The following is a 26,604-nucleotide window of genomic DNA, read 5'->3' as shown; positions in this document are numbered from 1 at the left end:
CTACCGGACTGTGGAAGGAAAGCCCCAGATCTAAAACGAAAGGTACCATCTACATGCTGAACGTTTGCTTTGCAGCTGGGGACGGTGGACAGATATCCTCTCCCATGGCCGCTACAAGCGCCAGCTCACTGAGCAGGACGTAGAGACCATCTGCAGAACCATCCTCGTGTACTGTCTCAATCATTACAAGGGGGATGAGAATATCAAAAGCTTCATCTGGGACTTGATCACACCCACGGCGGACGGCCAGACGCGAGCCTTGGTCAATCACTCTGGTAGGTCTGCGTCATGCTTTCTGTACCACAGGCTCTCAGAGAGCCACCTCGGACCCTCACAACACCAAGACCCTATGTCTCCCTGCCACATGCATTGCACTGAGTCCAACATTGTAATTGGGATTATAGAAAGCTTCTCTGACTATTGTTATCATTGCTCCGATTCTAGGTTTATCTGCCCCAGTGCCAAGGGGCAGGAAAGGGAAGAAGGTGAAAGCCCAGAGCACACATCCCGTGGTGCAGGATGCCGACTGGCTGGCGGACTGCAACCCGGATGCCCTGTTCCAGGAGGACAGCTACAAGAAGCACCTGAAGCATCACTGTAACAAGTACGTTTTGAGAGGGTCTGCACGACTGGCTGTGACACTCTGCCTCCCGGCTTCCTGCACCTTTACCGTTTTTTCTGCAAATAATGGTGCTGGGCCACACGACGGAACACCTTCAGATGGTGGATTGGTTTGTCTTTTTTTTTTTTTTTTTTTTTTTTGGCATGGTAGATACATAACATGGTCTTCCCATCTTAACTGTTTGTTAGGTAGACAACTCAGCTTTAGTTACGTTCAGAATGCTGTGTACCCATCAGCACTGCCTGTCCCCCAGACCTTTTCACTGACCCCAGTGGAACCTCTGTGTCTTTGAGACAGTCACTGCCCTCCTCCCTCCCTGCCCCAGGTCCCTGCAGGTGCGTTCTACTTTCTGTCTCTAGGAATTTGCCCATTCTAGGTACCTCCTAAGTGGAATCCTAGAATATCTGTGATGGCTGGCTTATTGCATAGCATAATGTTTTCAAGCTTCATCCGTTTTGTAGCCCGTGCCAGAATTTCATTCCTTTTCGTGGCTGAATAATACTACATTGTACATGTATACCACGTTTTGTTTATCCGTTCATCAGTTGACGGGGACGTGGGCTGATGGACACCTTTTTGGCTGTTGTGAGCGATGCTGCTGTAAATATTGCAGATAACTAAGTTGTAACCAAGATGTGTTAGAGAATTACTGTTTGCCCTGTTTGACCCCGCCTTCAGCTGACTGCTTCCAGTGAAGGGACCAGGGAGTTTACAGGGAATTTTTTGCTTAATAGTACCTCGATGTCTGGGTCCTTTTTTCTTACCTGTGAGCTTAGAATCCCATTCCTTATCTTTATGTCCAGAACTTGATCATGTGTAATTGAAGAACATTAAATCTGTGTTTCTTTCATTGGTGGGAGCTCTATTCACCATCTTCGTACGAAACTAGCATCTGTACGTGGCTATTCTTGTTCCATGGCTGTGAGCATGCATTTCCGAGAATCCGTCCAGCCAGCACCGAACAGCTCCAGCACTTGTAGCTTTGTGGGGCCTTGAGCAAGGTCCTCAGCCTCTTCAAGGCTCCCTTGCCTTGTTAACCACCTAGAGCTCTGCAGCAGGACCTCAGCTGGATGAAGCAGGATATAAACAAATGTTTATCTCTCCTAAAAAGGAGGAACAAAAATCTGAGAACATAATTCCTGGCGGCGTGCCAAGCCCTCCACGTGCGCGATCTGTGTGACCTGAGACAAGTAGTGCTCTTTTATCCCCCTTTGCCTGACAGGGAAGTGGAGACTCCGGCACTTACGGTCTCGACTAGTTTGGGAGCAGAGCCAGGGCGGGAGTCTGGAACAGAGGAGGGCAGTGCCCTCGCTCTCTGGGACCCCCCCCCACCGTGGAGCCTGCCAGCCCCACGGGGTCATCCCAAGCGTCACGTGAAGCAACTCCTGGCTGGCAGGGATGAATGGTTCTCATCCCTTTTCAAACATGGAAGTGCCTTCGGGGCCCACCTTTAATCGTTTTCACTAGATTTTGACTGACAATTTTTTTTCCTTTTTGAGTCTGTGAAAAACCATTACCTCAAACCATTTTGGTACCTCGGAAACTGTCTGTTGTTACTACTGTGGCGTAATAGTTCTCCCTAAACTCCCGTCCCACTGAACAGCTGTCAGAAAACTTATGTTTCCTCTGGTTTATGTGAACTCTTTGGGTCAATAGCCTTCTGGGTTCTGGAGTCAAACCAGAAGTGGGATGGTTTGGTGTGGGAACAGCGGCTCCTGTGCCTGGATCCTAGAGTGATGGGGGTGGGAGTTTTTAATTTCCCATTCTCATACCAGTAGCGGACTCCATGAGTACCCTTCCTGGTTAGTATGTGAGATGGTGCTAGTGTGCTCTTCCCCGTGGTCTCAGGGGAAGACTGGCAAGGCTTGCCATCTCCTTTCTGGGATAGACAAGTGGTCCATTTCTTCTTCCTGGTGGGTCATGCCCTGAGACTTCTCAGGATCTAAGGTGGGGAAATGTCGATGAGAAAATGAAACCCAAATCAAGGAACCTCCTAGAAGATAGCTAGCTGGTTCTCTTCAAAAGTTTCAAGACACAAAGACAAGGGAACTGTCTTAGGTTAAAGGAGATGAAGAGGCAGGGCAGTCCAGTGCTCTGTGTGGCCCTGAACGGGATGCAGGTCCAGAAGATGGTCATAGTGAGATAGCCAGTCAGATGTGAGTGAGGTCACAGACTACTAACGAGTCTGGTCTGTCAGACTTACCAAGTGCAAACTCTTTAAGGTGAGAGCCCACCTCCCATCTACTGTGTTATCCTCCTAGCACCACTGAGCTTGCCAGTTGCACTGGTTTGAATTTTTTCCTCTAGAAGAAAGGTGATATTCACAGTTAATTCATGAAAGTCTCCACATAACTAAAATTCCTCCCAAAGAAGAAAACTGTATCTTCTATCAAAAAGGGAGAGAAACCATTCAGATCATTGCCACTGTGCTGTTTTGGTTAAAAAAAGAGTATCCAGCCGAAGATGGAGGGTATTTCCTTTGGAACTACCCTTTTCTGAACATCCTCTATAAGGAGATCCTGGCCGGTGAATTCTTGCCTAAGCAGAGAAGAAACAAGGTGCCTGCCATGGAGGCCCAGACTGTTAGTTTTGTTTTGCCAGTTCTGTGTGGCACAGCCAATTTTTAATCTTATCAAAAGAAAAATCTTAAAAAACTAAAACGAAATACCTATGATAATTGTTTACATTGATGCTTACTCGAAATTGACAGCCTCAGACTGTCCATCTAGAACACATGTTACTCCAAAGCAGATACCGGATGGAGAGGCAGGTGTATTGTGGGGTACCTGTTAGTGTATGTGGGAGTAGTCTGTTTTGGGGAAGCTGTCCTTTGTCCTCCTTTTGACATTTTCAAGGACCCTTGCCACGTCCCGAGAGACATTGTGAGGTGCTGAAGTCAGAAGGCCTAATCCAGTCGTCCCTGCTCAGCACAGCTGTGACCTCGGCTATGTCCCTGGTCTTCTGTCACCCTCAGTTTTCACATTTGTGAAGTGGGGGTTATAACGCGCCCCACTTCACCACGGGATCATTGTGATGATCCGATGAGCTAGTACACGCAGATGTGATACATCAACTGTAAACCATCCTATAAGTGTGTGATAGGATGACCCAGCTACAGAAATAGCAGTTAGAATTATCATCCACTCACGGCCGACAGGGTGAGTCTTCAATAGTCAGTCCTGAGTGCACACTGGAGGCCGTCCAGCGGGAGATGCTAGCCTCAGAGTAGACATGGGCCTTTGGGATTTTCCAGGTGGGCTTTACCAAAAGAATTAATCTGGGTCCTAGAAAAAATCTGGTTCCTAGAATTCCATGGATTTTTAGAAACTTGATTCCTTGAAAATGACAAGGAATGGCAATGAATTGGCCCCATTTTAGCCTCCTTTGTGTCATTTTGTTATTTTTTAAGCTACAACCTAGGCTTCCAGGTAATATGAACTAGAAGGAATAAATAGTGTTTAATACTCCTTAAGGGAGACCTGTGAAGACCCACCCCTGGCCCCACCCCCATCACCATCTTCCTTTCTCGGAAGCAAAGTTGTATAATCTGAAAAACCTGACATTCCATATTGAGGGTTTATTGTAAGGTAGTAAAACCAGATTTTATATCTCGTTTATTCCTACAACTTCTGATGTGCTTCCAAAAATGGTATTAAGGCAGCAGCTGAGGAAATTTTATGAGATAATGAAGCAGAACAGTTACTGAAAGCCATCTGCTCAGTTGTTTACAAACTTGCTTCAATACTTCAGAGGCAATGGTAGGGTACGTGTCTAAACTTCACAAGCTGCACTAGGTAGGACTAAATGAAGTGCGCCTGGGCTGGGCCGTGCTCGGTCCCTCTCCATGCAGCGCGAGCGGTTGCCAGGCAGGCCTGTTGGAAGCCAGCAGAAAGCACCACACAGAGGTGATTATGTGCCACCATCTGTCACGCTTCAAGCCTACCATACAGCATGGCTAATCAGCCTTGGCAGGATGATGGATGAACAGCAGCAGCTGCCAAAAGCCACTGTTGGCAAACAGTCCTGAAGTTAAGAACTTTTTCCCCCCTGTCTTCCTCTCCAGGGTCCTGCTGCGTGTCCGCATGCTATACTACCTAAGACAAGAAGTTATAGGAGACCAGGCGGATAAGATTCTAGAGGGTGCTGACTCAAGGTTAGTGCAAGTGCACGCCACTCCATACCTCCCTGTAGTGACCCAGGCAGCCCGAAGACCCTGCCGAGTATGTTCCGGAACCTTCCTAAACCATTAGTGGCATATCTCCTAGTTTGCACCTGGAATGGAATTTTCACCCTGTGTGCATGGGGATGCGGAGGGAATCGGGGAAAGCATGTTCGCATGTCCGTGTTCCATGGAAAAGGTGGGAACTACGTTCCTGGCATTCTGACATTTAAAATGGGATCCTGTGTGATGAAGTCCACTTCCGACTATGGTAGAAAGCGACTGGCTCGCACCCTTCCCTTCAGCCTTCGCTCAGTGCTCCCCATGATGCTCGGATGCGTGTAGCGGGAGGGGGCCTGTGAGCCTGCACATCCTGTCTGTGGTTCCTGGGGATTATTCCTGTAACGTGAGCGTGTGCTCTGAATACCGTGTGACTGGTGTCTTTGTAGTGAAGCTGACGTGTGGATCCCTGAGCCCTTCCATGCTGAAGTCCCCACAGACTGGTGGGATAAGGAAGCAGATAAGTCCCTCCTCATTGGAGTGTTCAAACACGGTAAGTGATGTTTCCGTCTGACCACATCTTGACTCTGTGGCTTCGTTGTCAGCGCTCTTTCCATCCTCTTTTCCAAAGTCATAATATTAATGAGGATAGTTCCAGAGGACTCTTGGCTTCTATCATTTTCCTGTACTAAAAATCTAATATGAACTGTAAATATCAGATGCTGTTTTTGAATGTTTGTTGAGTATTTGAGAAGAAAACATTTCTTTCTTGGCTGTAAATAAAACCAAAACCATATTTGTTTTAATAATAGCCAAGTTGTCCTATAGCTCTCCCTAAACTTTGCTTCTAGCGTGGCTCCCCTCGCTGGCTCTGCCAACCCGTGTCAGAGTGGACGGTGGGCTTAACCTCTGCTATTAATCTGTACAAGTGCCTCCTGGGCTTTGTTCCAAGCAATATTTCACAAATGTCAGTGCTGAGAACTCACGGCTCCCCTGAGTGGATGCAGCCTTGTTAACTTTGAAAGGCTGGGGATGCAGAACTGGCATGATATATACAGTGAGCGATTCCTGATTATAATCCCAATTCTCTGGAGGTCGCGGAGGTATTCTCAGCAGCCCGGCCTGACTAAAGGGGAGAATGATGGCTTATAAAACCTTTCATGATTACAGTTTGGCTTGCGGCTCTACAGCAGTTAGGAGCGGTGTGTTGTAGTACACATCCTAATTGAATTGTGCTGTTCTGCCTACGTACTGCAGCCGCGTTTTGTGAGCTCAGCCTCAAAATCATTTTCCCGCAGTGCACTGTTGGGATCTGCCATTTTCCATCTAGTCAACTTGGGCAGTCAAAAAGCAAATTGCGGTTTGAAAACCATAGAGGGAACAGTGTCATCTTACTGACATGCATCGTCCTAAACCTAATAAGACAGGTTCGCTGGCCTTACGTAGACAGGGATTTTCAGCCAGTGGCTCGACTTTCCTGCAGGACTGTAGCCGCTCTTGGGAGGACGGGGTGGGCATAGCGTGGCCCGCAGAGGTCATGAAGGAGCATAAGGAAGCCTTTTAAATGTCCAGCAAAATTAGCTCTTGGGGAAAATAGGGTCGGAAATCTCCCCAGGCATCTTGCAGTTAGTTTGAACCTGTTTCTCTGCTCATCTCCGTGGTCATTCGGATACCCCCCTGAACTATAACTTGACCCCCTCCCCCAAAACCTGCCACGTCATGAGCATTGTCTAGAGTGGTTTATGGAAAGAAGGGTTCCTAAGTGGTCGTCTGGGTTGAGAGCTGAGCCTGGTGTATTGTGGCAGTGCTGTGACTTTGTGAGTGACGGCCCTTTTGCTGTTTCTGCGCGTGTCCTCTGTGGGCTGCTGGGGATGGCACAGGCTACGAGAAGTACAACTCCATGAGAGCCGACCCCGCGCTGTGCTTCCTGGAACGCGTTGGTATGCCCGATGCCAAGGCCATAGCTGCCGAGCAAAGAGGAACAGACATGCTAGCAGATGGCGGTGATGGGTAAGAAGGACATTTAAAGATTGTAATAAACTTTATGTCAGTGTCACATCTATTGGCAGGGTTCGGTCCTTCCACTGCGCTGTGCACTCCACTGATCTGATTTCAACTTCGGTGATGTTTCCCAGAGTAGTCTGTTTATGTATCATAATGATTATTTAAATGCAATATATTATCTATATCATCTGAAACTTGTTTGTTTTTTCCAAGTGGTGACACTTCCGCCCACCCACCCGCCCCTTACCCCGTGACTGCGTGATTTAAATATTGATTGGGTTGCCTTTGATGTCAAACCCAGAATTAAAAGTAGCATCAGGCAGAGGATTAGTTGTTCCCAAGCACCCCCCAGCCCCCCAGTCTCTTGCTTATTTGTGCAATTTAAACTTTTTTTTTTTTTTTTAACAATTTTAACGCAGGGGAGAATTTGATAGAGAAGATGAGGACCCAGAATATAAACCAACCAGGACGCCATTCAAGGATGAAATAGATGTAAGAACTTGAGTATACTGACTTTTACAGCAGCATTAAAATATCATATGCCCATATAAGACTTGTTAAACTTTATAGATAATGGCCGTTTCTTTGAAAGGTAATGCAAAATGAAGCCCCAAATTAAAATAATCCTGTTTCTTGCTTTGCTTTCAAGGAATTTGCAAATTCTCCTCCAGAAGATAAAGAGGAATCCATGGAAATTCGCACCACAGGTAAGGCTCCATAAAAAACCCAAAGAGCAGGGCAAATGTGTGCTATACAGACATTATTCATGGACCTGCACTTTTGCTTCTTTATGACAGTGGTATCTTAAAATATCGTTTTTTTTTTCTCTACTGACTCATCCCTTTTGTGAATGATTTTAATTCTTATTTATTGTGGGTTTTTCATTACATTGACTTTCTTTGATGAAAGAACTACTTTTGGGATTAAGATAATTCGTATATATTTATATACCAGTTAGTGGAAACTTTTAAGCGTCTTCAGAAATGTGTCTCGGAGTAGGGCATTTGCTGGGTATCTGAAATATTGCAGGTTTATAGAACGGTACCTTTTCCCTAATGTCAGATAGTTAGCTACCAATTACGTGATTATGTTTTAGGTTCAAGATTATTATTCTAAGTACAGTACAGGAGAGCACCCTTATATTGTAGTTCATGGCATAAAGTATGTTTCTTTACATAAAACTGATAAGTAAATTTGCTTCTCCCCCCTAAAGAGTTAAAAAAGAAAACAGTTGTTAAGTTTCATACTAATATGATTCTTTATTTATATTTTAAACATGAGAGCACTGAGATGCCCTTCCTCACACTGTCATTTGAATGTTAATGAGTCATCTTGTTTTGATGGAAAATCCTGTGTATTGCAAGATTGCAGCTACACATTTTAGAAATCTTTTTTTTCCACTTCCCCAGGCAAGCCCAGCGAGAGTACTGCTGAGTTAGGCCAACTCTACTGGCCCAGCACCTCAACCCTGACTACCCGTCTGCGCCGGCTCATTACTGCCTATCAGCGCAGCTATAAAAGGCAACAAATGAGGCAGGAGGCTCTAATGAAGACTGACCGGCGGAGGCGACGGCCCCGGGAGGAAGTGAGAGCTCTAGAAGCGGAAAGGGAAGCTATAATATCTGAGAAACGACAAAAGTGAGTTTCTTCAGGGTTTTACTCAGCTCTTAGGATGGGCCTCTTTTTTCTGTCCTCGGCCGGCCGGAGGCCGGAATCACTTCCAGACGGTGATCAGAGAAGGTCTCAGTACATGAAAGCACTCTGTCTTCTCACCCCCAAAATAGGTCCCGTGCACTGAGTTTAGGGGAAAAGAGGAAAAGAATGAATAAGCTTTAAGCCTGTGTACACAAGTAGGGTTCAAGCTAATGTCTCCTTGCTCATAGGTGGACGAGAAGAGAAGAGGCTGATTTTTACCGCGTGGTATCTACTTTTGGAGTTATTTTTGACCCCATGAAACAGCAGTTTGACTGGAACCAGTTCCGAGCCTTTGCCAGACTTGACAAAAAGTCTGATGAGAGTTTGGAGAAATACTTCAGTTGTTTTGTGGCCATGTGTAGGCGAGTGTGTCGAATGCCCGCCAAGCCAGACGATGGTAGGTTCTCTTCGTAACACAAGTTCTCTATAGTAAAAGGCCCGCCCACTACAGTGAAAAATAGAGCGTGAGCAACTTAAAGCATACTTAGGGTTTTTCCAAGTGAATACCGTTGTTTTCATGTTACAGAACCCCCTGACCTCTCCTCCATGATCGAGCCAATCACAGAAGAGCGCGCCTCCCGAACTCTCTACCGCATCGAGCTGCTGCGGAAGATCCGCGAGCAGGTTCTTCACCACCCTCAGCTGGGGGAGAGGCTGAAGCTCTGCCAGCCGAGTTTGGATTTGCCAGAGTGGTGGGAATGTGGGAGGCATGACCGAGACTTGCTGGTTGGTGCTGCTAAGCACGGAGTTAGTCGGACGGATTATCACATCCTCAATGACCCCGAGTTATCTTTCTTGGATGCGCACAAAAACTTTGCTCAGAACAGAGGGGCAGGGAGCATGTCCTCCCTGACCCCACTGGCCATCGGATTTTGCCAGACTTCTGCCGTCCTCTCATCTGCTCACGTTCAGGAGGAGAAGGCGACAGGACAGAGTGAAGGCAAAGTGGAGGAGTCTGGAAGCGCAGCTGCCCAAGAGAAAGCCGAGGGGAAGGAGGAGGAGGAAGAGACCGATGGTGGGGAGAAGGACAGTAAGCAGGGATGCGAGGCCGAGGCCAGCTCTGTAAAAAGTGAACTGAAAGGGATGGAGGTCAGTGCAGATACAGGGCCCAAGTCTATTTCAGAAAAAGGTTCTGAAGAGGACGAGGAAGAAAAGCTGGAGGATGATGATAAATCAGAGGAATCTTCCCAGCCTGAAGGTAATGCTGCGCCATCCGGGCCCCCTCCCCGTTCCACTGCGGCAGCTGTGACGGGCCCTGTCACATGACAGGGGCTCTTGTTTACTTTTTAAGAGTAATTAGTGTACATTTTGTTCTCTGGATAGGTAACTTCAGGTTGTGCTTAGGTGTATGTGTTGCTCCCGTGCCACACGTGAACATGGAATTTCGAACAACTTAAGCTCTCTGACGAGTGTTATGGGCATGTAACAATTTCTCGATTAAGAATAGGAGTTAACTTGGGATGCCTGGGTGGCTCAGTCGGTTAAGCGTCTGCCTTCGGCTCAGGTCACGATCCCAGGGTTGTGGGATGGAGTCCCACATTGGGCTCCTTGTCCAGCAGGGAACCTGCTTCTCCCCCTGCCCCTCCCCCCTGCTCGTGTGCCGTCTCTCTCTCTCTCTCTCTCTGATAAGTAAATAAAATCTTTTAAAAAAAACTCAACAGAATAATAGGGGCTAACTTAAAAAAGAAAAAGGGATAGTGGTTAACTTTATAGTAGCAGTGTATTGAGAATTCCAAATGATTTTAATTTGGACAATTTAATGTGAAAGAGAAGAGTCATTCACTGGTAAAAGCACTGGTAATTATTTTTAAACAAATGATGCTTAACTTTAGTTTTAAATCAGAAGTAAAGGTAGAAGCAGAATCTGAAAATGACTGGTTTTCTTTGTAAGTCATGGTTAGGTTGCTGTTCCTGACACAGAGTAAAAATAAAGCCTCCTATTGTACTGTTCTGGAGCTGAGGCTCGGTACTCCGGCCAGTCGTCAGCCCTCTCTCCTGTGTGGAGGGACGTTGTGTGGAGTGGCTCTTGAGTCAGAGACTTGGTTGTCATTCCGCCTCCTCTGAGATGTACATGCTCAACATCCGATGACTAGTGATGTCACCTACCTAAGCCTGTCTGCTTTTTCATCCGTAAAATGAGAATAACAGCGTCTATATCAAGGGGCCATCACCAGCTTTAAACAAGACTGTAAGATGCCTAATGCCATCCTAGCCGTATAGTAGGTTCTCAGTAAAATGGAGCTGATTGGTATTCAAATTTTTACCATGTCCTTTCTAAACTTCTTTTCCCTGGTTGTGAGTAATGTATATTAATTGATTTCTCAGCAGGAGCTGTCTCTAGAGGGAAGAATTTTGATGAGGAAAGCAATGCTTCCATGAGCACCGCTAGGGATGAAACCCGAGACGGGTTCTACATGGAGGACGGAGACCCTTCAGTAGCCCAGCTCCTTCATGAAAGAACATTTGCCTTCTCGTTTTGGCCTAAGGTTGGTGGGTTTCTTGTTATTTTTGTTTTGTGGACCAAAAGAGAGTGTGGGGGATAGGAAATCATTCTAGTTTGATTTTCAAGTAATTTTAAGGTCAACTCTGACATTGTATGAAGACTGGATTTTTCTCATTTTAAAATCTGTGCATTTCTTTTGTAATAGGGTAGGAAAGGTAAAATGAAGGAAAGATAAGAAGTAGAATGTTTTGTATGGATCTTTGGCTCTTTGAGGTTTTTCAGGTTGGCCATCACATTGTCCAGGATAGTGTGTGGATTGTTGTTTCCATAGACACACCTTTTAGCAAAATGAAATGTGTGGGCTCACTCTTTCTTTCTCTCTCTTTCTTTTTTAGTTTATTTCTATTGTGGTAAAAAGTACGTAACATGGAATTTAACCAATTTTCAGTATATAGTTTTGTAGTTTTAGATACATTCATATTATTGTAAAACAGATCTCCAGAACTTTCTTTGTCTGGCATGACTCAAACGTTACACCTATTGAATAGCTCCTCTCTTCTCCCTTCCGCCTCTGGCAACCATTTCTCTACTTTCTGTTTCTGTGAATTAGACTACTGTAGATACATCATCCTGTATGTGGAATCCTGCAATATTTGCCTTTTTGGGACTCATTTATTTCACTTAATTTTACCTTGTCGTCAAGGTTTATCTGTATAGTAGTGTATGGCAGGATTTCCTTCCTTTTTAAGACTGAATAATATTCCATTGTATGTATATATCACATTTTCCTTATCCACTCATCTGTCGTTGGGACATTTGGGGTTCCTTCCCCGCCTTGGCTTATTATAGTGCTTCTGTGGACATGCGTGTAGTAACATCTCTTTGAGACCCTGCTTTCAGTTCTTTCGGATATATTACCAGAAGTGCAATTGCTGGGTCACATGGTGGTTCTGTTTTTTAAATTTTTCTGAGGAGCCTCCTACCATTTCCTATAGCAGCAATTACACCACTTACAGTCCCACCAACAGTGCACAAGAGAAAATGTGGGGACTTTTTAAAATGTGTGTTTTAATGTTTTTAAATCCCAGACAGAGCTTCCAGATTTAAGACATCTCCATAGGTTTGGAAACCCATTGTCTTCCTAACGTGGGAGAGGGTGGGTTAGTGACCCATTTGCTCCAGTACATTACGAGATAATTCCAAATGTAGTTATCTGTAACCAAAAGCAAAATGGAAATTACTTTTTTGGCTAACTAGCGCAATTTTATAATAAATCCCTATGTAATTTGGGTCTGCTTTTCAGGGTGGGGATATAATCATCCTAATCACCATAACAGGGCTGTCTGGTTTAAAACAAGCAGCACAAAAACAAGCTTCAGTTGACTCCTCCTGAGGCTGCTCTTCCATAGTGAGCAGAGTGTTCTCTCAAAGACATTTTTTCCTCCCTGTACCCTGTTAGGCTGATCTCCCTCATTGAGTACAGAAGGGAGTTTCCCAGATCAGTCAAAAGGTCTATCGCAGCAGACACTTTTAATCTATGGAATCTGGGACTAAGAGCTGTAATTAGAAATTTTTAATGTACACGCTTCAATGAAATTTGAAGTGAAAATAGGTGGGGACTGCAAATTGACATTCATTAGGTGTTCCTCGGTTGGTGCCCGTTTCGTAATGCTGAACTTTATTAATAGTGACGCTAACGATGTCCCACTTCCCGGGACAGACTGCGATCCAGCCCGTGGATTTGTAGCACCAGAGCGTCCAGAAGCTAGATGCAGGGCTCCATTGTTGTCTGCTGGTGTTCGCCAACAGTGCTCTCGCCTGAATAAAAGTGACTTTTGAAGTATTTTAGAGGTGGCTATGTGATGTGCTCCAGTGCTCAAATTTTAAAAAGAGTGAGTTTTCTGTGTTGGGGCCCCCTTCAGGACCTTCCACCAGAGCAGAGCAGGTTCTGCGGATTCTGGTTACTCAGTCGCTTCTTTGTTTTCTTTTTACCTTTTGCCCATGGATTGACTTTTAAACCTCTTATGTGCTTTAGGATCTTGATGGAAATATTTATCCGGTAATTTTCACCAGGTCTTCATTACAACAACGTGTGACTTTCCTTCTCCCTCCAGGACCGAGTAATGATAAACCGATTAGACAACATCTGTGAAGCAGTGCTGAAAGGCAAATGGCCAGTAAACAGGCGCCAGATGTTTGATTTCCAGGGCCTCATCCCTGGTTACACGCCACCCACCATGGACAGCCCCCTGCAGAAGAGGAGCTTTGCCGAGCTCTCCATGGTCGGCCAAGCTAGCATCAGTGGCAGCGAGGACCTCACGACTTCCCCTCAGTTGTCCAAGGTATGTTTGTTTCGCCGCGTAAAGGCGAGCCGTCCAACTCTGGGAGCTCGCGGCTCACTGGTCCTCCCCGGAGTTAAGATAAGGCTGCCCTTTCCTTAGCTCTCTTCAGCAGTTATGAATGGTTAATTCCTGAAGCTTCTAATTCTTTCTTTCTGAAATCCAGCCTGTGTAGAGCAGATATAGTTTGGGCTCATTATTTTTGTTGGAATTTTTCAATAGGAAGACGCCCTAAACCTCTCCGTCCCTCGCCAGCGGAGGAGGAGGAGGAGAAAAATTGAAATCGAGGCCGAAAGAGCTGCCAAGCGGCGGAACCTCATGGAAATGGTTGCCCAGCTGCGGGAGTCTCAGGTGGTCTCAGAAAATGGACAAGAAAAAGTTGTAGATTTATCAAAGGCCTCAAGAGAGGCAGCAAGCTCTACCTCAAATTTTTCATCTCTTACTTCAAAGTTTATCTTGCCTAATGTCTCGACACCGGTGTCCGATGCCTTTAAGACTCAAATGGAGCTGCTCCAGGCAGGCCTGTCACGCACACCCACGAGGCATCTGCTTAACGGCTCCCTGGTGGATGGAGAGCCTCCTGTGAAGAGGAGGCGGGGAAGGAGGAAAAACGTGGAGGGTCTTGATCTGCTTTTCATGAGCCACAAACGGACGTCATTGAGTGCAGTAAGTTCAGGAGCTCACTCCCTTTGTGTCTGCCCACAGTGGCAGCCAGAGTCCTGCCATTCTGACGACGCCGGCCTGGGCTCCTCTCAGTGACTCAAGCTGGCTTCTTGCACTAAAGAGATAGGATCACAATGTACAGTCATGGTTTTGAACTGAAAATATGTGTTGAGCATTGATACAGATCACTCAGCCTGAACCAAATGTAGCTTGAGGATTTATTCCTCCCAAGATCCTAATATATTGATTACTCTCGGAAGAGTAGCCCAAAACAAAAACGTGTTCTTCTGAGCCTATAATTGTTATCTCTGAATTCCTGAGGCGGAAAAAGCTTCTGCTCTTAGAAATAATGTTGTTTGGAGCCTGGCATCTATTAGATTAGTATAAATATTTAGTTTCAGACTCAAGATTTGTGTTCAGATACAAAGCTAGTGATCGCTAATTCTCCTACCTCCGTACGTGTAGCTGTTCTATAAAATCTCAGCTGAATAAAGCTCTGTGCTAGTTTAGGTTTGTATGAAATGTATGTGCCGATGGATTTTGACATTTTCTTTCTCAATTCAAAGGACATGAGTGCAGTGCAATCAAAGGAACTCTCTTCCCTAGTCTTCTTCAACCATGCTGCCTAAAAATGCACTGCCCGCTTAAGGATGAGGGTTTTACCCCCAGAGAACCTGCTTACGTGTGCTCTCTTTCTAAAAGATGCGTTAGTACTGAGTATCCTAAGCCTTATTGATTTGGAACCCGAATCAGCCTAACGGTGCCGGAGCTTGTTTGTGTGTGAGCCGCTGGCATTCCAGGAACACTGGGCCTGTTCCCTGCGGATCACAGTTTGCGAAGCGGTGAAATTTGAAACCGAGAAGAGGGCGACATTTGTTTCAGCATTTTTTACTTTTTCCATCCCTCTTCTTACTGCCTCTGTGCTATTTCTTGAAACCTCCAGAAAGTTTAATGACCTAAGTAAGGGGAATAAAAGTGTGGTCGAGGTAAAGTTTAGGAATGACTAAATGGCACTCACTGGAATTTGCTCTCCGGTGGGGTCTGAGGGAAACAGAAGCGTCTCGGTAATTAAAGGTTAATTTTCAGGATTCGTTACCATGCACCAAATCGTAATAATGTTTCTTTTTTGTGGAGCATATGATTCCTTTTAGAATCTTATAAAAATACACCTTGTAATGGATCAGCTGTGACTGCTTATTCTGTAAGTTAAAAGTGCGGTTCCGAGGTGTGTGGTCCCCCGCATTGTACCACTAGTGATTAATTAGCCTCTGTACAGGAATCCACCAGAACACATCAAACCACTTTGATAGATTTTGTTCCCTGAAATTCCTTCCTCCATAAGCATCAACAAGTTAGTGAGTTTCTGCATCTCATGCCTTTGTTTACTCTTGGGTTTCATATATGAATCCCAGCACAAAGCTGTCTGTGGTTCAGGCATCAGGAATTAATAGTGTGAGCCAGGTGCTGTTTTCCTATTGTAATTATAGATCCTGTATTAAACTGCAGGCTGATTTTGCTCATTTTACACATTTTAAGTCATCCTAAAGAACATACTGATGTTTCTCTTTTTCTAAAGTCATATGAGCTACCCAGCCTGAAACTCCTAGTAGAGGTTAGAAGATGTATTTTTTTTGTTTGTTTGTTCATTTTACTGTCAGATGTTAGAACTTAGGGATTACTCAGTGGATATTGTGGATAGTTGTGTGCGTACACATACAATACAAGGTAAATGCCGATTAATCTATAGATAAACGGAGTACTGAAGAGGTGTAAAGGTCAGCAGAGTTACTTGTATGGACTGGGACAAATCCTAAAATCTTGTATTATGTCAGAACTTGGACTAGAGACCATTTTGCATTGCCAGGAAAAAGTAAGGGCGCAGTCATCATACTGCGGCAATACACCTGGGAACATGGTGGAGGTGGTTCTTTGGGGTCTGGCCCCGCCCCCACCCCCAAGGACAGGGATGTGAAGAATAAAGGTCTAGCAAGAGCTCGCCCTAGAGAACTCAGTGTTGAAGTTGAGTGACAGATAAATAGTGACGTCCCATAGCTGGGAGGCGTGCCTGGAGTACTTTGGGAGCCCAAAGGAAGAATGGAAATGAAGGGAAGAGGATATGGGGAGACACAGATCAGGAAGTTGCCTTGGACACGGCCATCCTTTGGTTGACTTTTGAAGATGGTATAGGAGTTGGTCCTTTGAAAAGAGGTAGCAGGGAGAATGTATGCAAAGGGACAGGAGACGGAGAGAGACTTCCACGTTTGCTGAACTGACAGTCACTGGCAGCCCGGGAATCTGATGAGGAGATCAGGTTTGACAGTAGCAGGCTGGGACACAAGGTACGATGTAAATCAGGGAGGTTCTCGATTGCCATCCAAAGGACTTGGATTTTATCTTGAAGGTGAGGGGGATTCAATTATCAAAAGCCTTTAAACAGTTGATTTGGTTTTGACCTAGGAAGAGTGCATTTTAGAAACCTGACTCCGAAGTAGCAGTGATGGAAGTCAGAGTCCAGAAGGGTGGGAGTAGGATCGGGGAGACTGTTTAGGAGTACTGCAGTGACATAGGGCCGGGGCGGCGATGAAGAAGGCCTGAACCGAAGTCAGAGCCATGGGAATGGACAGATGGGCTGCCAGAAAAGAAGTCTGGTGGTTGGAGTAACAGTTTGTGGCCCGCCGGCTGGACTTCAGATCAACGCGGTATTTTCAGGGTTGCCAGACGGACCTGCCACAAACGTTGTAGCCAGTAAGATCGTATGGTTCAGAGAGATCTGTGTACAGGTTGGCTGTGGGAACATTCCTTTAATTATAACTTCTTGGAGCACCCGGGTGGCTCAGTCAGTTAAGTGCCCCACTCTAAATTAAGGTTCAGATCATGATCTCAGGGTCATGAGACTGAGGCCCCATGCTAAGCTCTGTGCTCAGGAGAAAATCTACTTGAGATTCTCCTTCTCCCCATATACCCCTCCACTCGCACATGCTTTCACTCTAAATAAAAATAAATTTTAAAAGCTGGGGGAGGGGGGGTGGGGCGCCTGGGTGGCTCAATTGATTAAGCGTTTGCCTTCGGCTCACGTCATGATCCCAGGGTTCTGGGATCGAGCCCCACATCAGGCTCCCTGCTTGAAGCACATGTACTCTCTATCTCTTTCAAATAAATAAATAAACAAGTAAATATAATTTATTTAATGAGGTTATCCCGAGAGCCCCGAGAGAGATTGAGAGGGTACCTTCCATGCATGTCCAGCTCAGACTACGCTGTCCATGGCCTAGTGGCTTGCTTAAGGTTTCAAATATGGAGCATTGATGGACTGTGAATTTCCTACCTAATTACCAGTTCTACAGTGTGGAGAATAATATTAAAGTTTCATCTTCTAATTTAATAGCTGTTCCAAAACTGAGATTGTTTCAACTAACTTTTTTCCCTTTTTGGCCCAAGATCCATTATGCTAGGATAGTGTTTTCTTGAGGTAAGAGGTCAGGCATTTTTGGAATCTTTCTTCATATGAGAAGAATTGAGACCCCTGTCAACTTTCTGCAGGAGGACGCTGAGGTGACCAAAGCTTTCGAAGAAGATATAGAGACCCCGCCTACAAGAAACATTCCTTCTCCTGGACAGCTGGACCCAGACACACGGATCCCTGTGATAAATCTTGAAGATGGGACTAGGCTGGTGGGGGAGGACGCTCCTAAAAATAAGGACTTAGTTGAATGGCTGAAGCTGCATCCTTCCTACACTGTTGATATGCCAAGTTACGTACCAGTAAGTACCCCAGAGTTCAGGCAGGAGGAGTCCTGCCCCAGAGTTCAGTCAGGAGGAGTCCTGCGTGGACAGCCCTTGCAGCTCTTCTGCACAACGCAGAAGAGATCCCTGGTCCCTCTGCCTTTTGCTTAAATGTCTCCTTACCGCGGACATTTTCCAGTTTCTGTCACTGTTTATCTTACGTTCGAGAAACTAGCTTCAGAGCTGATGGGCAGGTTTGTAGTTTGTTGAAGATGCCTGTTTTGCACTTTCTTTCCTTTCTCCTTCCACCAAATAAACATGATGTCTTTGGTTATTCTTTTCATCACCTGGTTTCCAGGTGGTCTCACCAGGGGGGTGACACTCATGAATGCACTTTTTTTTTTTTTTTAAGATTTTATTTATCTGACAGAGAGAGAGAGATCACAAGGAGGCAGAGAGGCAGAGAGAGAGAGAGGGGAAGTAGGCTCCTCGCTGAGCAGAGAGCCCAGTGCGGGGCTTGATCCCAGGACCCTGAGATCATGACCTGAGCTGAAGGCAGAGGCTTAACCCACTGAGCCACCCAGGCGCCCCTCATGAATGCACTCTTAATTGGTGTCCAGACCAGGTCTGAGCAGCACAGAATACTGTGAAGCTTGTTACTTGTAGAAATTTGACTAGCTAATACAGCCAAGACTTCATTAGCTTCTTCTTCTTTTTTTTTTTTTTTTAAACAACTCCTACTTATGTCCTATATTAAACGGTATCTGTAGATGATTCCATCCTATAAACCGCTTGCTAGCTGGCAATGCAAATCTTTTACTCCGTGTATACCTAGTGACTGTTTTTTTGTTTTTAAACTTAAGTGTAGGGGGTTCTCTGGGGGGGGGGGCAGTCTGCCTTTGGCTCAGGTCATGATTCCAGGGTTCTGGGATCGAGCCCAGAGTAGGGCTCCCTGCTCAGCACCCTGCTCAGTGGGGAGTGTGCTTCTCCCACCTCTCTGCCATTCCCCCTTGCTTGTGCTCACTCTCTTGCTCTTGTCAAATAAATAATAATCTTATTAAAAAGAAGAAGAAGAAGAAGAAGAACCAAAACTGTAAGTGTAAGATTCAACATTTTATTTTGTTGAGTTCAGCTTTAGTTGAGTTCTTGCCTCTCAGAACGTCCCCTCCTGTGTATCTTTTTACCTGTTGCCTCTCAGGTACAGTCTCATAGATGGGACATCATCTCCGTATTTGTCCAAGTCACCGAGTAGAAATTAGTTAGCAAAGGTCCTTGAGAAAGTTTCTTTTGAAAAAACCATGACTTGGGGGTGCCTGGGTGGCTGAGTTGCTAAGTATCTGCCTTTGGCTCAGGTCATGATCCCAGAGACCTGGGATCAAGCCTCACGTTGGGCTCCCTGCTTAGCAGAGAGCCTGCTTCTCCCTCTCCCACTCCCCCTGCTTATGTTCCTTCTCTTGATGTATCTCTCTCTGTCAGATAATAAATAAAATGTTTTTAAAAAATACCATGACTTGGTTAAAAAAGATATGAACATAAAAATACCATGGCTTGGTTAAGCATTGGAAGAAAAGACTTTAAGCGGGGTTATTGGTAGACAAAAGGAAAAGCAAATACTCAGCTTAGGTGATTGTTGAGTTCCTCAGTGTACAAAGAGAAAAATAGTTTTTCCTTTTAAAGAAAAGTGTGGTTTCTAATAACTAAAATGATTGCTGAAACTTCTATAGCTATTAAAAATGGCTTGACTGAGGGTGCCTGGCTGGCTCAGTAGGTAGAACATGTGACTCTTGATCTCAGGGTTATGAGTTCGAGCCCCACGCTGGGTGTAGAGCGTACTTGAAAAAAAAAAAAAAACTGCTTGACTATATTCTCTTTGTCATTTATGCAGGAAAGTAATTACTAAATACATTTTTACTAAATCCGCATTTTGGGTTTGTTTGGGGTTTTTTTGCAGAAGAATGCGGATGTGCTGTTTTCCTCATTTCAGAAACCGAAACAGAAACGACATAGATGTCGAAACCCTAATAAATTGGATATAAACACTTTGACAGGAGAAGAAAGGGTTCCTGTTGTCAATAAACGAAATGGAAAGAAGGTGAACGTTTGGGAAAGGGAGTTGATCTCCATATGATTTCTTATCCCGGAAAGAAGCATTTCATCCTGACATGTTTTTAAGGAAGAACAATAATGTTTCTTCTAGAATATCTGTATATGATGTGTGTGTGTGTGTGTGTGTGTGTGTGTAGGTGGGGTGGGGAGCAGGGGGGATATATGTGCTTTTAGATCATTTTCCAAATGCCTCTCCCCAGATGGGTGGAGCTATGGCACCTCCAATGAAGGACCTGCCCAGGTGGCTGGAAGAGAACCCTGAATTTGCAGTTGCCCCAGACTGGACTGAGATAGTGAAGCAGTCTGTAAGTACGCACTGTGTTTCTGTCGGGAGAGGTTTCTGTACAAAACTGTTGTCCTGAACTTTTCTTTCTTTTCTGTCGACCATCAATTTTTCTATTATAATTTATTCATAGCTTAAAAGAATTGACATAATACATCCTCATTTCTTATATCAGTATATCATTAATCTGAGGTAGATTCTTTGGATGGCTCTGATTTTAAAGGATTATATAGAAATACACGTTCATAGTCTTAAAGGTAAACCTCGTTAAGAGCCCACCTGTGGGATGGAATTCATGGTGGTTGAGATCATTAAGATTAACTGGGACTTTTTTAAAATTTTAAAATAAAGAATACAACTTTGCCTAAAATTTTTTTCCACTTCAACGTCTTTTTAAGATTAAGTGGTCAATGTCCTGATTTCTTCCTGTTTATTTTTTTTAAGATATATAGTAAGACTTCTTATTTTTCTTTTGTGTGTAGTTCTATCAGTCTTAATACACGTACTTTCTCGAACCACCACCACAACCAAAATACAGACCGTTCCACCACCCTCCCCCACCCCACGTTCCCTCATACTACACACCCCCACTCCCAACCCCACCCCTGGCCCCCCACCACTGCTGATCTGGTCTCCATCCAAAGTTTTGTCTTTTTGAGGGTGTCCTATTAGCAGAAGTATGAATTCTGTGACCTTCGTAGGATGACTTCGCATTGAGCTTTATCCACGTGGGTTGCACGTGTCAGGAGTTTGTCCTTCCAGTGCCTGCGCCTGCCCCTGGGTGTGGTAGGCCATCACCCAGAGCAGGACGGCTGGGTGGTTTCCAGACTTGGGCAAATGGGGGTACAGCTGCTAAAAACATTTGTTTTGGGGTGACCGTAGTTATTGTCTCTCCAGGGTAGATCTAGTACGCTGTAATTTCAGTTAATGTTCCCAGCATCTCATAAAACGTCATGACGTTTTATTGTTCCTGGAGTTCTGGATGCTGGTAGCTTGACATCTCCCTCACCGGTAGAGTAGACTTTAACAGTTTTTCTGCAGTCCTGCATAATTCAGTGAGTTCACATAGTGCAGAGAGATAGACTTTTTGCTTTCCTGAGTTTGGCCAGAGTGCTCCTAGAAGGGGACAAGTCGCTGCCGCCCTTGCATCCAGAGTTCTGCTTTCATGCATCAAGAGGGCCTGTCGGGATCGCGGTCTCGCCGGCCGCCCTTATAGCCACTGTTTGCCTGTCCGTTTGCTTCAGGGTTTCGTTCCCGAGTCGATGTTTGACCGGCTCCTCACCGGCCCCGTGGTGCGGGGGGAAGGAGCCAGCAGGCGAGGACGGAGGCCCAAGAGCGAGATCGCCAGGGCGGCGGCGGCGGCGGCCGCGGCCGCGGCGGCCTCCACGTCGGGCATCAACCCTCTGCTGGTGAACAGCCTGTTTGCTGGGATGGACCTCACGAGCCTGCAGAACCTACAGAACCTGCAGTCTCTCCAGCTGGCGGGCCTCATGGGCTTCCCCCCGGGACTGGCCACGGCGGCCGCGGCCGGAGGCGACGCGAAGAACCCCGCGGCCGTGCTGCCGCTGATGCTGCCGGGCGTGGCCGGCCTGCCCAACGTGTTCGGCCTGGGCGGGCTGCTCAACAGCCCCCTGCCCGCCGCGGCCGGCAACGCCACGCCGGCGCCGGGCCAGGGGGAGCCGGAGGACGGCGCCTCCCAGGCCGAGGAGAAGGGCACCGAGAACGAGGACGAGAACAAAGACTCCGAGAAAAGCACAGACGCTGTTTCGGCCACTGACTCCGCGAACGGCTCTGTTGGTGCTGCTACTGCCCCGGCCGGACTGCCCTCCAACCCGCTCGCCTTCAACCCTTTCCTCCTGTCCACCATGGCGCCAGGCCTCTTCTACCCGTCCATGTTTCTACCTCCAGGACTGGGGGGATTGACACTGCCTGGGTTCCCCGCGTTAGCAGGACTCCAGAACGCCGTGGGCTCCGGCGAGGAAAAGGCCCCGGACAAGGCCGAGGGGGCCGCCTTCCAGGAGGAGGAGAACCTGGAAGGCAGCGACGCCGAGGAGAACCTGGACAAGACTGCGGAGTCCTCCGTCTTCGAAGACGAAATAGCACAGGGTGAAGAGCTGGACTCGCTGGACGGGGGGGACGAACTAGAAAACCATGAAAATGATGAATAACCAGTTCCAGTTCCAGTTAAAGTGTTTAAAACTTTTGACAAGTGGTAGTCCTACTGTTTACACTCACAGTTAATGTTCATACCTAGTTTTATAAGCTGTTCTGTAACATAGTGTAGCAAAAAAAAAAAAAGAAAAAAAAAGTCCAAGTCATGTTATACAGGTGTGTCAAAAGGTATCTTGGTCATTAAGTATTGTGCAGTGCATTATTTATTATCCCTAGGAGAGATGAAATTTGAGAGGTGATCATGTCTTTTTAAGGAAACTTACATAATGCTCTGCTTTTTTTTTTTTCCTTTTCCTTTTGGTACCATTGGTATTATAATAAAGAGCAATTTGTAACTGAGTGGCACTAATGGAAGGAAGTGCTGCTCAAAGGAAGTATGAAGTTATATATTTAATTTTTTAATTTTAATTTTTTTTTTTTTTTTTTTTTTTTTTTTTGCTGTGAAGGTCAAGATGAAATTTACCATACATATCATACTTGCTCATTGGTTTCCCTTTTGACTGTATGGGGGTTCCCACCCTTGCGCATCCACACACATCCATACACTCTGACAATCTCCACGTTAGTGTGAACGTCTCTGTCCCGAGGCGCAGCAATAATAAGGCAGCTGTTGAATGTGAAGGGTCCCTTTGGAAATTAACCTACTGGGAGGGTTTTCTTGCCAGACAGAACTACAGTTCCATTGTCTCGTGGTCTTGTAATGCACTGGTATAAACAAAATAAATAGATGAATAAATAAAGAGTGAGAGAAGAAAGAATCAGGTACCTTTTTTAAATTAAAGGACTTTGTTACTTTAGCCACAAAGCTAAAACAGCATTACCTCAGCTCTAAACTAGCCTTGAAGTTTACAGACATGACTTTGTAAATGTATTGTTTTTCTTTGTTGTGATGTCCTTTTATTTTTTTCTTTGAAAACTGCTATCATGTAAGATAAAATGTAAATTGCTGCCAACTGTAGTAATGATGCTTTTAATAAAAGTGACCCATGATATGCAGAGATGTAATTAGAGAATGTAGTGTGTAGGGGAACTGGTGTTCACTCTATTTTTTTGTATTCGCAATAGATGCAAATACAGCACTCTGGCCTTTGTACAGTTTCTTGATATATCCTCTTATGCTAGATTAGCTGTTAGTAATACGCTAAACTGATTGTCTTCAGACGAGACAGGAAGAAAAACCTTAAATTACCTTCACATAATTCCACTCCAGATATCTCCGCAGAACCACACACAAAAACCTCCTATTACTCCCTCAAAAGGGCATCTGAGACTGAGAATACTTTAAAATGTGTGCAGCGTCTGATAATGTGGTACACTAAAGAACAAAAGGGCAAAAGAAAAATGAGGCTTTAATAGGCAGAATATCTAGGTCATTTATCCTTGGTTAATGGGCAGAAAAACACAATGCCGGAGTGTCAGCAAGGGACACAAAGGCACTCTTGGTGTCCTGCAGACCAGTGCTTGATGCCAGAAACTGTGTGGAAAACCCATGTGGAATGAAAAGGGGCCCACTTAAGCTGCCGCGTGCGCACGCGTGCAGTCTGGGGAGCTGCTGATGTGTGCACCCCTTCGCGACCTCTGATATTTGAGGTTAAATATAATTTGAGAGCTACTGTTTTCACCTTTTATGTCACCTGACTGAACACAAAGCCGTTATTTCCGTGCAGCTGGAAACGGAGAGGAAGGGATGTGGATGGAGTTGTTGTGTGTGTGTCGCCTCCGTCCATGCCCTGTACACACACACACACACACACACACACACACACACACATGCACACACGTAGTCCATCTCTCACTGGATGTGTGAATGTGTTACAGGACATTGTCTGAATTCCTTGTAGACACTAACGTTCAGTTAATTTATATCCCAAGATGGAAAATCTACCCATACCATTCTGGAAAGGGAACAACTGGAAGCCTCCATGTTAGAGACCCTCGGGTTGCTTTTCTCCTCCATCGTTACTGTTCTCTCTTGAAAGTTAACAAATGGGTCATTTGCACTGGAGGGAAAAGTGCCTTTAAGAGACTGTTCTGAAATGGAAGTCTTTGAACATGGGCAGGGGGGTGGGGGGGAGAGGCTAGATCCACACGAAGTATAGGGAGTTTAAATATTTAAAACAAAGATTTTTTTTTTAAGCCTTCAAATAAGATATTACGTAGGGAGAGTATGTTTAATAAAATGAGTCCGAGAAGGGCCTTTTTCTAAGATACTTTATAGTACTGGAAGTTTTCCTATGACCTTGTGTAAATAGAACACGCGATGGGACTCTCTGTTAGAGAAGAAAATGCCAAGAGCAAAGGCATTGGATGCTTGTGGCCAGAAGGAGCCCTGAGTTGAGAGATGGGTCACCAGCTGGCTCTGAGTTATCTGGGATTTATTTGTTAACAGGGCCTCAAAGTCATTCACATTTCCATGTTGGAAAATGCACTTTTTTTTCCTTCTAATGGTATCAATTCTTGATGTTAGATTCTTGAATTCACCTAAGTAAGAAATATTCTAAGTCTGTTCATTAATAACTGGTGTTCACTGTGTGCTTAGTGTCATAAAGTACTGAGGTGTTCCGTGCTTTCCTCGGTGTCACTGCCCCATCTCCCTTCTCTGGGAGGAAGTGCTTTTCTTCCAGGGGAAAACCGAGCCTTACAGAGGTTGAGGAGTCGGCCAGCGGTAAATAGAGGAGCTGGGTCGGAACTCAGGCTGACATCAGAACCGACTTATGGCTCTCTCCGGTCTCTGAAAGAAAATTAGTACAAAATGACGATGTGGAGTGTTTGGAGCTTCCCTAGTCTTATACCCACGCCTCACCCACCCACAGGGGATCTTAAGTTTCAGACCGGGATTTAAGGGAGAGCCTGTGTCAAGTAGAACAGTGTGAGTGCTGGCTATGGATACTTGAGTCCCAGTTACCTCATTGAAATTTCGGTTTATCTTGCACCATGAATATTTGCACTTTATAAAGAAATCAAGTCCTTGGAAAAGAGAAGCTTACTCAGGCTTCCAAGTTAGTAAATTGCCGCTCTTTGAATCCAGGTTGATCCAACTCCAAAGCCCAGGCACTTAACCTCGGGGCCAGTCTACTTTTCATCAACAAACATTTGTGGGGTGTTAGGTGAGGTTGGTTTCAGTGCCAAGAATATCACAACAAAAACAAAAACAGACTAGTCCCCTACTATCATGGAGCTTACATTCGAGTAGAAAGAGACAGGTGATAAGCACATTACACATAAAACTTTTATAGATCAAGGAAGACTATTAAATAACGGAATGAGACAGGGAGGTGCACGTGGACAGGGCAGCTCTGCTTCCTGCTTGAATGACGAGAAGCAGGAGCCAGATGAAGATCTGGTTGGAGGTTGTTCCAAGCAAGGGGGAGAGACCAGTGCAAGGACCCTGAGTTTCAGAGTGTGCTTGGAAGAAGGGGCATCTGGGGCAGCTTCTCTACCTAGAAGAAGTGGGAGACAAGGACCAGGATGACCCTGGTGGGGGACTTGGATTTCCTGTTAGGTGCTGTAGAAAGTGCTTGGTCAAATCCATCTTTTTAAAATAAATAATCCACAGTGCTCACAACGTGGGGGGCTGGGGGGGGGATGGCTTGTAAAGAGGAGCCGGGAATTCTAGTCGGTGGGGGGCTGCTGTAGCAGCCTGGGATCAAGGAAGCAGGTGTTAATAGAGGCAGAAAGCTGTAGGCAGATTTGGGATATATTTCGGAGAGCTAGAGCCTCCAGTTTAAATTATGTGAATAATTTGAATTAACTTCAGGATTACTCCTCCTGAAATATATCCAAAGGTGAAACCAATGTTTGCTATGCTTTTTTTTTTTTTTAAGTGTTACAAGAAAAAATACTGAGAACAAAATTTTCCTTCCATGTTCTATTACAAAATTCTCTCTTCAGTTCAGTGAAAATTGTTAATTATCTTTGGGAAGAGTTCTCAGACATTATTTCTAACAGGTAGGTAGGGGTGGTCAGAACGTATGTGCATTGTTGAAGCGAGGTGTGTGTGCAGTGAACATCACTGCGTCTAGAGTCATCAATAAATTTAAATTAGGAAGTGAAACAATGTAAATGACTTCTACTAACAAGCACTTAAAAGTTAGAATATATCTTATTCATTCAACGGGGCTCTCTAATGAGCAATTTTATGTATTTTCTTAGCACAGATAAGATTTACCGCAGTTTTATAGATATTTTATAGGAAAGTAAACTACATTTGGCAAAATAGATGAATAAATTTCCTTGTGGAATATTTAATGTAAGACTCCTTCAGTGAAAAGGATTTCATCATTGAATTTTTTTGTTGAGAGAGTCATCCAATTGGAGATCTTTCTGGCAAGGGTTAGGATAATGATTTACAAAGTAGTCTGGACTATTTAAGTCATTTGTGTGTTTAAAGGTTTC

The 26,604-nt window shown here is 45.1% G+C and overlaps 1 protein-coding gene across 8 annotated transcripts in view; it reads left to right on the top strand.

Moving 5' to 3' along the window:
• Positions 1–23,205, top strand: part of CHD7 (chromodomain helicase DNA binding protein 7) — a 186,714-nt gene extending 163,509 nt beyond the window's left edge. For 6 of the 8 annotated variants that reach the window (XM_059166380.1, XM_059166372.1, XM_059166374.1 and 3 more), the window contains 17 exons: positions 76–275; positions 445–604; positions 4,686–4,775; positions 5,231–5,334; positions 6,662–6,791; positions 7,205–7,277; positions 7,435–7,492; positions 8,195–8,423; positions 8,669–8,877; positions 9,007–9,678; positions 10,806–10,966; positions 13,038–13,265; positions 13,485–13,928; positions 17,466–17,687; positions 19,600–19,740; positions 19,955–20,059; positions 21,282–23,205. In XM_059166380.1, coding sequence (XP_059022363.1) covers positions 76–275; positions 445–604; positions 4,686–4,775; positions 5,231–5,334; positions 6,662–6,791; positions 7,205–7,277; positions 7,435–7,492; positions 8,195–8,423; positions 8,669–8,877; positions 9,007–9,678; positions 10,806–10,966; positions 13,038–13,265; positions 13,485–13,928; positions 17,466–17,687; positions 19,600–19,740; positions 19,955–20,059; positions 21,282–22,205 — 4,150 coding nt within the window. In that variant the 3' untranslated portion in view covers positions 22,206–23,205. The remainder of the gene's footprint in view (positions 1–75; positions 276–444; positions 605–4,685; positions 4,776–5,230; positions 5,335–6,661; positions 6,792–7,204; positions 7,278–7,434; positions 7,493–8,194; positions 8,424–8,668; positions 8,878–9,006; positions 9,679–10,805; positions 10,967–13,037; positions 13,266–13,484; positions 13,929–17,465; positions 17,688–19,599; positions 19,741–19,954; positions 20,060–21,281) is intronic. The other 2 variants (XM_059166377.1, XM_059166378.1) reach the window with 2 other exon arrangements.
• The last annotated feature ends 3,399 nt before the right edge of the window (positions 23,206–26,604 follow it).

The sequence above is a fragment of the Mustela lutreola genome, chromosome 3, assembly GCF_030435805.1.
Source record: "Mustela lutreola isolate mMusLut2 chromosome 3, mMusLut2.pri, whole genome shotgun sequence".
Lineage (NCBI taxonomy): Eukaryota > Metazoa > Chordata > Mammalia > Carnivora > Mustelidae > Mustela > Mustela lutreola.
Note: the sequence above shows the minus strand (reverse complement) of the source record. Positions and strands in the feature narration are given on the sequence as shown.